This window comes from Phoxinus phoxinus (genome assembly GCF_949152265.1).
Source record: "Phoxinus phoxinus genome assembly, chromosome: 6".
Taxonomy (NCBI): domain Eukaryota; kingdom Metazoa; phylum Chordata; class Actinopteri; order Cypriniformes; family Leuciscidae; genus Phoxinus; species Phoxinus phoxinus.
The window spans coordinates 23,649,325-23,665,356 of NC_136881.1; the positions used below are offsets into that span (position 1 = coordinate 23,649,325).

The following is a 16,032-nucleotide window of genomic DNA, read 5'->3' on the forward strand; positions in this document are numbered from 1 at the left end:
TCTATTCTATTCGGCAAGTAACAAAACCGAGCCTAAAAAGGATTTTTTTTTTTTACGAAACACTGAAGCGTTTAGCTTATGAACAAACTGAATAAATTAAACTACTTGTTCTCTATTTGACAAAAAATCAGTTCAGTTAAGTAAGTTCACAGGTCAATTTGATCATATTGTAACCAGGGAACATTTCAATCTCATATCAGGCAGATGTTAAAAGGTTAATTGTAAAAGTCTATTTCGCCTGTTCAGGTTCTTGCTCCTCTTTAATTTGCTGTTATTATTGTCTCTCATTACAGAAGAATCCAATAGAGACCTGACAGGTGACATCCTATCATCAGAGGGAGGGTTATAAAGCTGCTCATCTGGATTATAGAGGAATTTTAAGACATAATATAAGCCATTTCCTTCGTGTTAATGCTTTAAGAACTTTAGGATTTACCAAGCAGAGATAAAAAGACATATTCCCCCTAAAAAAAGCAGAGAGGCCAGTGAATCTCAGTGAAGTAACAACACCTCATCCTGTCTCTCCCAAGAATCGCTGAGAGAGAATTACACCAAAAATGTGTGTTTGTTGTCTAAAAAGCAAAAAAAAATTAGTCACCATAAAATCAAAATTGACAATTCTTATTTTTTATGGAATACTGCAGTGTTCAATATAAATGATTTATATGTGCACACCATTATTATTATTTTTAAATAATGTGCCCTCATATTCTTTAATCAAAATACCCCCCCACTTGCAATGACATTTCTTCTGTTCTATGATGATGTGTTCACCGGCACAAGGGCTGGACAACCTGCAATCAGGCCCGTACGCAGGGTTTTATAATTACAGAGGTCCCAAAACTGAGCTTGCTGAGGGGGTTCGGGGGCATTCTTGTCTCGTCACATTGACAGTTACGTGTTACATTACATACATCACGTAAATTATATATTTTCAATTTAAAATGGTGAAATTAGACAAAAAGTTTATTAGTTTGCATTAGTTTACATCCCTGAATATTTCTGTCGACCATTTAACATTTCTATCATAAAACAGCTGTAAAATATGAAATGTTTAGTTTAACTTCTTAGGCTACATCTTATCTTGCACCTTATGGCCGTTAAAAGGGTCATGGACAGTATTATTTTATTGTGTTATGTTTCATGAGGTGTACTTATAATGTTAGAATGATTCTTACATCAAAAATGGTCATAATTTAGAAATAAAAAGGCATGACCTGACTTTAGTCCTCTGATTTGAACACTGTGTTTGGAAGCCCCCTGTCTGTTGTGAGACTTCAATGTAAACGCTCACTGCTGTGATTGGCTAACATCTTTGTATATGAAATAGCTAAGTATTAGTACATATGTAATTCTCTCGAAAACTTTAAGCAAGTTTTTACTATTACAGCTCTCAATGTTAACTAATCATTAAAAGTGTTGATTACAGCATTATATTTAGATCATGGCATTATATTTAGATCATGGCATGAAAGGTTGCAGTGATGAGCATTGTAGCCGATCACAAACATGTTGAGTGCATGAATGCAGTGATCTCATCATTGCAACTCCATTTCTGCATACTCATGAATGCTTTCATCATAACTAACAGTGCAAACACAATGTAAATAAGAGATTCATCTATTATAATGGGAGTTTTGGCAAGAATCCAGAACTTGCACTGTTTTATAAACTGGCAATGTTTGATTGACACCTCCAGCGATTGTGAAGGGAGCGTTCTTTGATCTTTCTATATCTAATTTATTCACAGTTTAAATAACAGATTATTTTCTTCTTACTAGTAGAAACAATTTGAAGTTAACCGTTTAGTCTCTGGTTTGATTTACTGAAACCAGTGAACATCTGACAAAGACCATCTGACTGTAATCATTAAATATCAGAAATCACTGGTCACAGGCATGAGAATTAACACAGTTTACATGTTGTGGCAGCATTACTGTCGAGTCCATATCTTAAAAGCCTGTTTGCAAAGCCTGCGCCAAAATTACGACTGATTTACCAAATAATCTAGTGAAATTGACCCAAATACAAATAAATAATGCTCAACCGAGCCATGGACATTGTTGAAAATAAATAACCACATTAGGATCCTTTGGAAGGTAATGTTATTTTTAGTCCAGTGATCCTGTATCGCTCTCTCGTCCTCATCTCACGGACACGCCAGTGGGCGGGGCCAAAGTTGCAATGATGAAGTGGCCGTTGATTTTCTTCTGCAGAGGCGGTCTATAACCTATAATCTATTACATAGGCACATTCCACAATGAGTCTTTCTCTGATGACCTCTTATGTCAAAAAATCAAGGAAAAGTTGATTTCTCAATTGATGACCTTTTTAACGGAAGCCTTACGCTGGGATTCACACTCAGCAGCTTCTGTGAACATAAAGCCTGCCTACTTTGATTTGATTGGCCGTCTCAAACATTTTGACATTGACGAGCGGTGTTAGGCAGCTCTTGGTTATCTTGTTGTTGTGCAATATCCTTGCAGCACCAAAGTAGAGTTAATATTAAGCCATTATTTCACAACCTTTATTATATACACCGCAAAAAAATACTGGGGACCTCAATAGTAGGTACGGTCTTGCCTGCATAGCAATAGCAAACCACAATGATCCAACGATCCAATCATTTGGACAAAGATGGACAACTCAAGTCCACCTTACTTTTTTCTAGTTTGAGATGCCGTTTCGCATGGATATACACATCACAGTATAGGCAAGAAAAGACAAATCGCAACCTTTAACAAGTTTTAAAGCATGAACAAGAAATTGCAGAAAACAAAAATGGCAATTTCAGTCAGGTAGATACTTGTATTTCTTCATATTTAGGTCAAACTAGCATATCAAGAACCATTGCATTAGATTAGAAGAGGTTTATTGGAGTTCTGAATGGAGTGTGTTTCCATTGCAGAACAACATTATTGAGCAATCAAAGCCAATAACATCTGCCATTTATATAGGGACAATATCTTAGCTATGTACTCACCTCTATATAGGACATAATTTAAGCTGTGTCTTGTGCATATGTAGGTCATTTAACATCCCACTGCCTCTCCTCTCATCCTTTTGTCCTTCATACAATAAAAGTCCACAACAAAAATAGTCATTTTCACACACTGGCATATAAATCACTCGCTTTTCTCCCTCTCAGTAGCTTTTGGCAGATATGGGCCGGGTGTGTGTGTGTTAACTTTACCTTCTCACGGGGACTGTTTGAAAAGTACTGCCACTTTCTTTAGACCCTCAGTTGAGAACAGTTGTGTAAAAACATGAGGTGAAATCGACACAACCATTACACAGGTTAATCTTTTCCTCGTTCGTATCCATTCTGTCTCTTTTTTTTAGCACTGTGATCTCTCCATCTCTATTTCCGTCTGTTCTCTATATTTTTGGGAGATGCAAAATTTCCTTCCTCTGTCCTCTCTGCACTAATCAGGTCACAGGCGTAAAGGAAGCTTTAGGCAAAACCTTTATATGTTACTGCTGCATTATCCTGTTCTACTTAAAGAAGCATTACCTTTAAGAGGATAGAAAAAGAGCCAGAAAGAGAATGAAAAAAGTAAGCAAAGTTTACAACAACGTAGCATTCCCATGCACTTTGTTTACACATAGCTTTTTTTAACTGAGTTTTCCCACAAATGGATACACCCCTTCACCAGCACAGAATATTCTGGGTTCAATACAAGCTAAGCTCATTTGTCAGCATTTGTGGCATTATGTTGCATTTGCCACAAAAACTCTTTAAATAACAAGCTTAAAATAAATGTGAAGCTTATAATTTTATAAAAGCCCTTACAATACTGTTCTCGTCATTTTTACAACTTTGTAGGTTTTCATGCATTAAATCGTCCCGACCATGATGTTGCAATGTTATTTTAGTAACATTGATATACAAATATTTTGAATTAGTTTTTTTATATATATATTTTACATTTTCAATTTAATTTTAGTGACAATTTTAGTACTTCAGTTGTGTTTTTGATTAGTTTCTGTTTTTTTTCCAAGTATGTATATATAGTTATTAACTATAATAAACCCTGAAAAGTTGTTAAAATTGTAATACTTTACACAGCAAAATTGTACTCTAAAATGATGTATATATTGTTTACATCTTGTGGCTATACTGTTGAAACAGTATTTAAATGTTTAAAGATTGGCCCCATTAACTTCCTCACAGTTATCCAGATTTTTATATTTCGTTTTTAAAGAAAAGGAGGGATAAATAAAATTTTTTTTTTTTTTATTAATTAACATTATCCCACACATTCTGACTTATTGAGCTTAACTTGTACTGAACCTGGAATATTCCTTTAAGCCATGCGTTTTCCCTCTTTTTTCTCTCTCTGACTCCAGTCTCCGGTCGTCCCCACTCTTTCCTGGCCCCCTGACCCACTGTAGTTTAATGAGCATACAACTATTGCCTCCACCAAGGCACTTCACAAACAGCTGCATTCTACATGCCACGTTTCCTAGATACATCACAAACAAACACCGGCACAGACTAAGAATGTGTTGGTTGTTGATTTTTGACTGGTTCTAAACGTAGCAGCGATTGACAAATCTAGATACAGCCGTAGCTCTCCGTGGTCTAGAGTCTGGACATCTCAATTAGTTTTTGACATTTTTGACTGAAGAATCTCATTAGACTCAAAGCCAGAGGGGTGAAACTGCATAATCGTGAAGCTTTGTAACACTTTGCAGACTCACCAAAAATAGCTGTATGGAAAAGAATGACAATTTCTCTGATAACATTAAGATTTAACCATGGACATGTCATTTAGGGCCAGATTTACTAAACAGGGCAAGCGTGAGAGGGCAATCCGAAAAAGCGCAGATGGGACTGGAAAGTTCTGCTCTGCACGTGATCTACTGATGACAAGCAAACAAAAGAACACAGACACAGCCGCATCATTTCCATAATGACCAACACAATCTACCAAGAGCAGAGCAATTAGTGTCTGGTTTAAGACATGCTTTTTTTGGGGCATTAAATAATGGTGCAAATACCAGAAAATTGACTAGTGCAAACCTTAGTAAATTGCATTGCTTGATTAATTTAAATACTGTCCTCCCATAAATGTTGTGTCTGAAAGGGAAACTCCTACAAATGCATATGCAATAAGGTCAGCCACAAAAATAACTGAGACTGTGTCTTTTCATTGCTAATTTTCGACTGCATGTCTTCAGTAAATCCTTGTTTTTTTTTAGTAAATACGTTTTTTAACACCAAAAGAGGGTTTGAGCTGATGCAAGCTGTAGTAGATCTGGCCCATAATGTTTTTTCAAATATTTTATGATTTATTAGGTGAGACTGATGTTAATAAGAAAGAGGAAAGCAGTTACAACTTCTAATTACAAATCAGACATAGCTGTGGACATGTCTAAAGAGTTTTTTTGGCTGCTGTTCTGTGCTCAAAGTGATCCCCCCCCCCCCCCCAAATAAAAATTAAAATTAAGTCATTTACTTACCCTCATGTACTTCCAAATGTTTGGAACAAAAGTGAAGATATTTGTACTATTCTCGCATCATTTTTGTCCATCCATTGAAAATCCCAAACTTTCAAGCATCGAAAAGTATAGGGCTATATTTTTTAAAGTATCCCACATTTACCCACTAATCATTTATAATCATATATGATATACTGTAATCCAACAAGGTTTGTTTCCGCTTAAATTTAATCTGTTTATCATATAACATGTCCATGTCTCTTCAGAAGACTTGGATTAAACCGTTTAAATCATAGATTAATTTTACAATGTTTAAGTGGGTTTGGGTTTAAGTCATGGCATATTCATGTCATGTTAGTGTGCAACGATTAATCGTGTTCTGACTGAAAATTATGGTAGTCTCTGATGTCACTCCTGTTGCTTCAAAATCCACATGAGAGTCCCGTGGAGTATAAAAGTTTGGCTATTGTTTCCAGACGAAGAATTTATACAACATACATGGGATTTTGAATACTAATTGTTAACAACTGTTAATACTTTAACTTGGGTTAGTAATTAATCCTGGGTGTAACCATGATATTTCATAATGTATATTTGAAATCCCAGGGTTAATGTTCCCATTTGCATATCTACAAGATTAATAACATTGATAAAGAAATACAGCATGTAGCTTGTTTCAATACTTTCTTGTCCACTGTGGAAAGATCATTGCGTAATTCTGATATGATTTGATCAAATCTTCTGAGATATAGTAGAATAATAATAATATCTCTTCATTACTTTAGATAACCATGTTTAACCCGCTCACATGCTGAAACTGAAGTTTCTGAGACTGTACAAAGTGCATTCATTAATAAGGTAATAAGGAATATATACAGCTGTCACGGTTCAACCTAGTCACCATCCTCTTCACTACATTTCCCATCACTCTCCTAGGTTCCCACCTGCACGTCATCTCTAATCACACACACCTGCACCTCATCATCACCGCCACTATATATGCACTCACCTCACCCCAGCTCTTTGTCTGACCTTGTTTGTTGTGTGTGGACTCTTCCCCTGTCTCCAGCGATCTCCCTGTCCACTGTGTCTCCGCTAAGATCACCCTTTGGACTCCACTATCCCGCTCGCCTCATCCCTGCACATTTGTTTATCAATAAATCACGTTTCACCATCCATCTTCCTCTCCTATGTCTGCATATCTGTAACAACAGCAGACTTCCCTCTGTTCTATGACAGTTTTCCAGCATCCCTCCACCACCGCAAGGTCTCGAGACACGTTCAAAAAAAGTTGAACTTATTTTAATTAGAGCGCCGCCTTTTTAAAACGTCATTTTGACGGACAGTGTCATACAAATTCAGGGTCATGAAATTCATCATTTATTATTACCCGTCAGTTTCACTTTCTTATTTTAATGATAAGACATTTAATAGCTTTTGTTTTCGTTCACATATTTATTTTTAATTATGAACTTACAGGACGATCATATGGGCTAGAATATGCATTTATTTATTCATGAAGAGAACAGATATACAGACACTGTGCTGCAATTTTCATGTTCAACACCACACAAAGTGACAGCAAAGCCCACTAAAGCACAACCTTTGTGCCTGAATGGGCAAATATAACAACACTAAAGGACTAGGTTACAATATTGATTTCTAGATCCACGACATTCAAACAATAAATATAATTTTAGCTGTAAATCACTTTCAAATCAAATTTACAGATCACTGTAGCGCCTCAGATCAAGCAAAGCGGCAGCGTAAAGGACCCTCTCTTCCACTGTACTAGTTACAGCATGAAATAAACATGAACAAACATCAGAAGAAAGTTGAAAGAAACAGTAAAACTCACTGAAATCAGTATCATGTATGTAATTGCTCAATCAGTGTTTCAATCGTGGAAGACATCAATAAATAAGCTTGTAAACAATATGTCATGTAATATACATTTACCTCAGAAAAGCCATTTAGTGACCATAAACTCGATAGTCAGCTAAAAGAACAGCAATTTGCTAAACATATGCACCAAATTACATATTCATTGGCCTATATTTTTTTTACTGTTCTTCAATATTTAATATATCTTTGATTAAATTAAGTCAAGTTTCTATGACAGCCACAATTTAAAAAAAGAAAGAAATTGGAGTACAAACATAATTATGAAATTGTAAAGTTTGTATTAGGCTATAACTTTATTATTGTAGCATGGACTTAAAGTGGGTCCTCTCTGTGCATAATCAAACGCATCAAGGGAGACTGATGCAGAGGCAATTTGTTATTACATTCCACAGATGACTTCTCGTGGCAGTTTTAATTTTTGTTCTGGAGGCTGAACTGCTAAAAAACAGTCAATAACGGAAATCTTTTAGTTAGCGCGACCTCTGACCTACACCAAACCCTACCGATAGTGTAGAACAAAATAAACGTGAGATAAAAATCACATTTGGTGAAGCAGTTGCGTTATTTTAGCTTGCTTTGCGTGCTTCTACAAGTCTCTTTTATAATGAGTAGTGTTTCATGGGACTTGTACCAGAGAGCTCAGCATCACAAGTGCAATGCTGTATCAGTTCAGGTCATCCAAGTCAGAAAAGCCATACATATGGAGCCGGTTATGTGATGAACATATTCGTTTACAAATCATGCATTATCAGCCCGACCTCATGAAAGTGCGCATCTATACAACAAATGTTATTTCTCGTGTCATTTATATGCCAAAAAATAGTTTTTGCATGCATATGATACAGTTTTTGCGTGCATATGATATGGCGTGTAATACGCACACACTCCCCACCCCTAATCTTACCCAAGGGTTTTCAGTGCGTAGCATATGCACGCGTACGAGAAATAACATTTGTGATATAGATACGCACTTTCATGAGATCGTGTTGGCATTATGGTCATAATGTTTTGAGGTCATAATATAGCCTAGTATTGTGCCAGGAATTACTATTCATCAATCATCTGCAACTGTAATCACAATTTGTGTAAAAAAAATAATAATAATAAAAGTGATGTTTTTTTACTGCCTCTAGTGTTCATTTGTATAGGCACATTTTTGGAGTTTTGTAAAACTGCGCATGTTATACCAATGAGCCTATGTTCAGTAATGTGCAAAAAAGAACCACAGCTTTCTAAATGAATACACTGAAGCTCATACTATTTCGTTCACTTCCAGTTATTCTGTGTGCAGGTGTTTTTCAGAATTAAATGATCGTAAAACTACTGTAATTCAATGTTTAAAATGTCCCATTATGAAGCAATCACAGGAAACTAACGAACCATTTCTGTTCTGTCCATCATCCTCTCTCCTCAACAAGATCCTCGGCCATGTGTGTCTGTGTGAGAGTCTTCATGATCAAACAGCCAGAACAGTGTGTTAATAATCAGACCGAGTCAAAACATCATGGTGGCCACGTACAAACAGAAAAACACACACACACACACACTTTAGATTTCCATGTGCTTCAGAGGGAGCCGGAACAGAGAGACTCCCTGAGGTGGAATTAATGAAAAACCCTTTCATGGAAAACTCATCAAGCTGAGAGAGAGAGAGAGAGAGAGAGAGAGAGAGAGAGAGAGAGAGAGAGAGAGAGAGAGAGAGGAGGAGGCTAGCGTGTGTATGAGAGAGAAATGAACAGGGAAAGTAAGAAAGAGATAGCATGTCCTTGTGTGTGTAGCGAGTGGAGGGGGGGTCAGAGCGCGTGACCTCTCATTTCATACTTTAATTAAAATCTCCCCCTGACGTCCTCCTCTCTTCCATGCTGGCTCGCCTTCCCACAGAGGCCATCAGTGCCAGCGCACACACACACACACATTCTTTCCTCGACCCTCCGCACACACCGGCACCCGCGTACACAAACACACACTCCATTTGAAAAGACATGTTTACTCTATCTCTAATGTCCTCCTGTGTTTCATTAGCTCTGTAACATTCTGTAAACACCAGGGGAACTTTCAGAGCATTGCTTACACCACCATTACATTGAATACACAAGAGAACCATCAGATGCTAAAACACATCATATGCATACAGCTAATGGATCCAAAAAATGTCTTTTTGAGCACCCGAATGAGGATTTTGTCAATTAAGGATAAAGCCCTTGGTACAATTTGTGTACAAACGGCTTTACTTACGATTTACACAGAGATCCGTGTTTTATGAATAAGGCCCCTTGAGTCCACAGCATCATATTTAACTTGTGCGCAACATTGCGAGAACAGCTGTTATCAGAGTGATCCATCATTTGTTTTACAGTGTGTTCTACCTGCTCAGCAAAAAGAAAAAAGAAAACAAGAACTAAGCACCGTTATGTTCTGAAGACCAACATGAGTGGGTGTGCACCTGAAGATGTGTGTGTGCACTAGTAACTGAGAGCAAGTGTCAACACTATACATTTCTGTGTGTGTGTGTGTGTGTGTGTGTGTGTGTGTGTGTGTGTGTGTGTGTGTGTGTGTGTGTGTGTGTGTGTGTGTGTGTGTGTGTGTGTGTGTGTGTGTGTGTGTGATAAACAGCAGCTGGAGTTTCCCACAGATCAAACAGAGAATAAACAATAATGAACAAAGTGCTGAAACCCCATGATGAACTTTATGCCCAATAAAGAGGTGCTTTAATGCTGATATGAAATGTAACTCATCCATCCAATACCAGACCACAACAACTTCAAGATAAACTTTAAACCTCGGTTCACCATAAAAGAGATACCTTCTCAAGCCCTGTAGACTGTTACATTAAATCATCTCCTCTTTCAGATCTCAGATATATATATAAATATAATCACATGTGAGATCATTGTCTGTGGTTGAAATGCACGATCTAAAAGTATATAGATTAATTTATTCAGAAATACATCATTCTAATTCATGCATACAGTGACTTACACCTCATCACACCTTACAAATGTTCTATGATGAGCATATTTTTTTAATTCTAAATACATTTAAATACATTTTAAATAAATGTACAGGGCATAAAGTAAAAAATGTCATCACAATTAAGGAAAAGGAACTTTCTTGAACAAAATTCTTGAAAAGAAAATATTTTAATTAGATGTGCATGTTATTGTCATTTGTATTATTTCTAGATTAATATATATATATATATATATATATATATATATATATTTTTTTTTTTTTTTTACTAAACCGCTTCACTGCTTATTAATCTCAAATGCTTGTCTGCCAAATCAAAGTCATGTAAAATGACCAACAAATGTCATGTTTTATAACCAGCATGCAAAAAAAAAAAAAACATGATATCATCAGCACTCTTGCAGACCCTCATCTATGTGGTCAAAAGTGCATTAAAATATCAGGTAATTGTACTTTCTATTCATATTGACATTTTTGTATTCAATTTAAAGTTTTATTTAAGATGCATATTAACTAAAGTTTGTCCATGTAAAAATGCTAGAAAGTTTGCACCTGTTTTAAAAATATGTTTTTGTTGTTCTTTATCAAGGACCCTATGTTCATCTCTCTTATATATTTTTTACATTTACAATTGTGTTCTTGGCAAATATTAGTGGTTTACAAGAAAGCAATTATTCACTTTGTGACATTCTTAGAAATTGTCACTAAACATACTACCTACGTTCTGTTTGACTGCATCTAAACAAACACCACACACAAAGAAACCCACACACTGTGCATGTGTAAGGTGATATTGTCCAAACTCTCATCAATACAACTCATCGTCAAGTACACACAGTCTTACACTTACACAACAGCAGATGGACACGCCAACACAATAGCACCATAAAGACATCAACAGTATTTTAAGCCCTTGTTCGCTAACACATTTCTTTTATGATACGCAGCATGCCACAACAAAGCTATCAGCTGTCTGAGCAGCTGCATCGGCGGTTTCCAATAGAGTCACTAAAGCTTTGAGATCTGAACACACACACACACACACACACACACACACACAGGGTATCTATTTCAACCACACATGTACAACAGCAGAGCATAAACTCCACAGCCGTATGTAATGGTTGATATTAGAGGATTAAAATATACTGCAGGCTTGAAAGTGTGGCAATCGAAACCTTTCGTGATAATACAAGTGCAGAAAAACTGTGGATGGATTACAGATCTGGTTCTGTGTCACACATTCACACACTCGTCTTTTTTCTTTCCACTAATCCCTCGCTCCGCACTAATACACTGTGGAAGGGCCGAATCAAACCTTGCTGACTGATATGGGCTTGTGTTACTGCTGGATAGGACCTGAAGGTCAAGGGAAGAGAGAGACGTGCCCGAGACGTCAGTTTGAGGTTAGTGTGTATGCGTGAATGTACATAAGAAAGAGGAAAAACAGCGGGTGAGTGCAAGATAACGGGAATTTTGAAATGAAAGCAATCACACTGACATCAATTAATTGTCTGCGGATAATTTGCTGTCTAGGGTGCCAGTGCCGCTTGTTCGAGTATTTGTTTTGACTGTAATCCGTGGCCTTTAAAACGTCTCCTATTTGAAGATCAGAGAAAGAGAACACACACTGACACACTCCTCTCACACTGAGCATTCACACAACTTGAACACTGTGACAAGAAAATCTTCAAAGACACAAATACCCATTTTTGCAGAGTATTCGCAAAAGGTTTGCGCTAAGCTATGTCTGTCATCTTACTTTCTTGCTTGGTCTTCAACAAATGCACACACTGTATGCACACACGCCAGGCCTGCATAAACTCCACTTCACAGAGTTTCTGAGAGAAAGGTCACAATGCAAAGCCAGTGAGTCGTGAGACATCACGTCCCTTAAAGACTTTCTGGAAGTGGATGTGATTCTACGAAAATAAATAATTCAGTAAATAAAGGCAGACTAAGCGCAGGCTTTTTTACTATTACGAGCAAAACAAAAACACAGCAAGCCAAATGCCTTTTATGGACATTTAAAACTTTCATGTTAGTGAATCAACCTTAATGGAAAACATTGTGTTTGTGCGCAACATAATCTGATCGCTCTGTTTGTTGAGCACTGTGAAGGGCTGCAGTAAATCAACTATTAGTTTTTATGCTGATCTAAGATGCCTTTTTTTTTTTTTTTTGCTTCCAAACAATTACAGGTAGAATTTAGTCATAAAAGGAAATGCTAGTGATGAATGACTGTAAAGCATACAGACCAAGTCAGCACCTAGAGGGCTTTTTTTTTTTCTGTCTGCCAGAAAAAGCTCATGGATTAGATGACAGTCAGAGAAGACATCTTTTCAACACAGAGAAGCACAGAGGAAGTAATCAGATTTGATGAATTAACAGCAGCATAGCTCCAAAAAGGACATAGAAAGTTATTTGAGTCTCGCAATATGGAGTGGTGGAGGTGTGGTTTTGTTGTTTAGTTTCTTCTTTCATTTACTCATGTTGCATTAACAACCAGATTCTCTCTCATATTCCCTTTATCAGTCATGATGAGTCAAAGTGCCTAACTTTGACTCAGCATGAGTCATTTCTGAATCAAAAAGCCACCCTGTGCAACCTATCCAACCCGATCTCATAAGAAAATGCAACAATTTTACGAGGTGGCAATTTCATATGACTTTGATTTGAAGGATTTAATACATACACATACAACTTAAAAAATAAATAAATAAAGCAGGAAGGTCCTCCCCAGTGGGAAGTAAAAAGATTTTACAAAAACATACAAATGAAAAGAATTCATACAAATTATCCACCAAAAATGTAAAATAGTTACGAATTTCCACTAGTGTGTTAGGCCTATCTCTCAATTCAAACTTCTCAGTTAGGTGTTTAGAGGATTCAAGGGACAGATGTCCAAGAGTTTAGCCCACACTGTCTGCCCTTGCTATCTGATCTCCATTCAGCTCTGCCAAAATTAAAACATTAGGAGGCCAGACATCGATTAAATTTAGTCATTATACAAATATATAATCGTTTAAAATGGCCAAATACCTTCTCATGTTCTAGCTAAAAGAGAAAATCAGAAGGCTGGGCAATGGGCTAATTTGTGCATATGTGTCGTTATACAAACCATTTTCAAAAAACATTCGTAAATTTGTAGATTAATCCTGAGGCAAAAGGTATTAATACGATTAGAATATAATTCAAACTGGAGATCAAATGGGAGGGGGAACTGTTAGAGAGCGCCCTTTTAAAACTGCCGCTCTAGGCAATATGAAAAATTAATTAATTTCTGCGGAGAATCAATTTCTATATAGACACCGGCGGAGAGCGAGCGCGCGGGCAGGAATCAGAGATTTCAATCTCGTTCCGGTAACTTGTGTGTCACAAGCGCTTAACATCTCCTCGCCAGTGCCGATGGCTGTCTAATGCGCTCTTTAATAATCAAACAGCTATGAGCTGGTGTCATAAATTTGCTCGTAGACTCCGAGGTTTAGATAAGCAAACCCGTATTGTTCTTTCAAACAAGCTCGTCTCGAGCGCACTCGCGCGCAAACGGATCAGTGTGGTTGCCATCATTATAAAGGTCAGACGTCGTAATTTGCTATTAGGCTACTAAAGGGTCGTTGTTTTTTCAAAGCGCGCGAACTTTGATGGCAACGGTTGCAAAGTATATGACAGTTAAACAGCTTTTATGACAGTCGTCTGAACTGATAACGACATGGGCTAATAAACTCAGGCCACGTTGAGTCACTGAAAATTCATTGGTTTTCACATTTCAAATATCACTTTTCAAAGCGAAAGACAGCAAACTACGAGTCCGATTAGTGAACCTGACACCACGGGACAACTGGCGATTGACCCGCAAGTTATTCAGTTTAACTTGTAACAAAACCAGGCTAGTCCCATTAAATATTCATATCATAGACTGATACGATCTCTCTCTCCCTCTCTCTTTTCCATTTCAGTCTCCAAAAGTGTTTGTTTACACATGATACTTTTTATAAAGAGACAAAGAGTTACATTCAATCCTATTCTGACTGCCTAATTGGTTGTAAAAGACACCTGTCCTGCCTAAAGGTGTCCCAGGTCTGGATAGATAAGGTGCTGTATGATCAATATGATGCATTTAAGCAAGTAACCTGATATGTGCATGATTATCAAAGGCCAAACTGTTCAAACTGGATCATACGCAGATAAATATGCTGTGCTCAGCAAAAAACGAGTTTGTGAAAGTAACGTCTGCGCAAGATACTGTAGGCTATTGATATGAGCTCAATAAAGGCTCATAGTACAAGGTGCGATTGTTTAATTCTTTTTAGTTTGGTGCTACATTTAGAACTTTTCCTTTGTGCATATCCTTTTTGCACACTCTTAAAAACAACTCTTCTTTATTGGCATGATGATGGTCCCATGGAAACTTTCAAACTTTTCATAGCAGAAAAAGGTTCTTCTATGGCAGTGCTGCGAAAAACCCTGTTTGGAACTTTTATTTTGTAAGAGTGCAGGACATAACAGTGTGAGAAGGCTAAGTTTACCTTGCATTGGTGCAGTCGTTATACAGGACCTCTAAGTCTTTCCTCGATATAAGTTTGCAGCGATTGACTCCAGGCTGAATCGCGCCCAGTCCACGGAGGATGCGAACCTGCTCCACGTTGCACACCACAGGCGTTATCTCTAGCCGTTTGAGTTTCGTGTACACAGTGTGCAGTCCACCGACCAGGTGCTTGAGAAAGAGGTCAAATGCCTGCGGGAGGCAGATGAGTTCGTTGCCGTTGACAGTGAAGGACGCGAGCTTTGCGCCTCGGACCTCGACCATTTTGCACTCGTTGTTTTGAGGAGTGTTTTCCACTGGAGACGGAGTGGAATACACCGGTTTGTGCGGGAGACTACCGATGGGGATGCCCGGGCTCGCGGAGGAGAGAAGTTCCGATCTGAAGATGCTCTGTCCGGCTGGGGTGACGGACTGTGAGGGCGAGAGGGTCGCCGGGCTCGAGGAGTTGACAGCCGCGGCGATCGACATTGGAGGCGCGTGGGACATCGGTGTCGCAGGCATAAGCGCAGCCGGGGTGGCCATGTTCAACACTAAATAAATGTCTTCAAAGTATTCTGGGAAAAGTAATGTCTCACGGAAGAATTAGTAAAGCAACATCAAAAACAACTCCGTTCTGATTGAAAAGTAAAATGAGCCTGACAAGAGGGGGAAAACGAGATATTTTCTGTGCGTCACGACATCGATCAAAGCGTGATAGTGACAGTGGGAAAAAGTGAAGAGCTGCGCTAGTGCTGCTCGGACGAGTTGAATCTGTCACACTGTGGTCCGGAGGAGGAGCCAAGAAACAAAGAGAGTTTTGGAAGAGACACAGCGCGCACGTGTGTTCCTTTCTTTCAGAGCAGGTAGATCTGAACAGAGTGGACTTAAAAATAACTCTTGCTATTGTTGAGCATGGTTTACAAGGCATCCTTTATCTATTCACTATAAAGATAAACAAACAGAACAACCGACGACACATTGAGCGTTTATTTTTGCAGTCATTGACAGCTATGCCTCAGTTATGTTATGTAACAAGTGCGGGAATGCTAGTTGCCGCAGCTTATTGATAGTCACATTTTATTATGAAAGGACAGTAGTATGCTATTGCATTAATTCATGCAATGAATAATATCAGCACTCCAATAGTTAATGGCGCTTTGTACATGCACACGGGCAAGAGATTAATT

At 37.9% G+C, this 16,032-nt stretch overlaps 1 protein-coding gene across 2 annotated transcripts in view; it reads right to left on the minus strand.

Annotated features, from left to right (window-relative positions):
- The window catches only part of dachc (dachshund c), a 56,772-nt gene extending 41,154 nt beyond the window's left edge, over window positions 1–15,618 (minus strand). Inside the window, exon 1 of one of the 2 annotated variants that reach the window (XM_079617006.1) lies at window positions 14,850–15,618. In XM_079617006.1, coding sequence (XP_079473132.1) covers window positions 14,850–15,388 — 539 coding nt within the window. In that variant the 5' untranslated portion in view covers window positions 15,389–15,618. The remainder of the gene's footprint in view (window positions 1–14,849) is intronic. The other variant, XM_079617007.1, reaches the window with a different exon arrangement.
- Window positions 15,619–16,032: the final 414 nt, after the last annotated feature.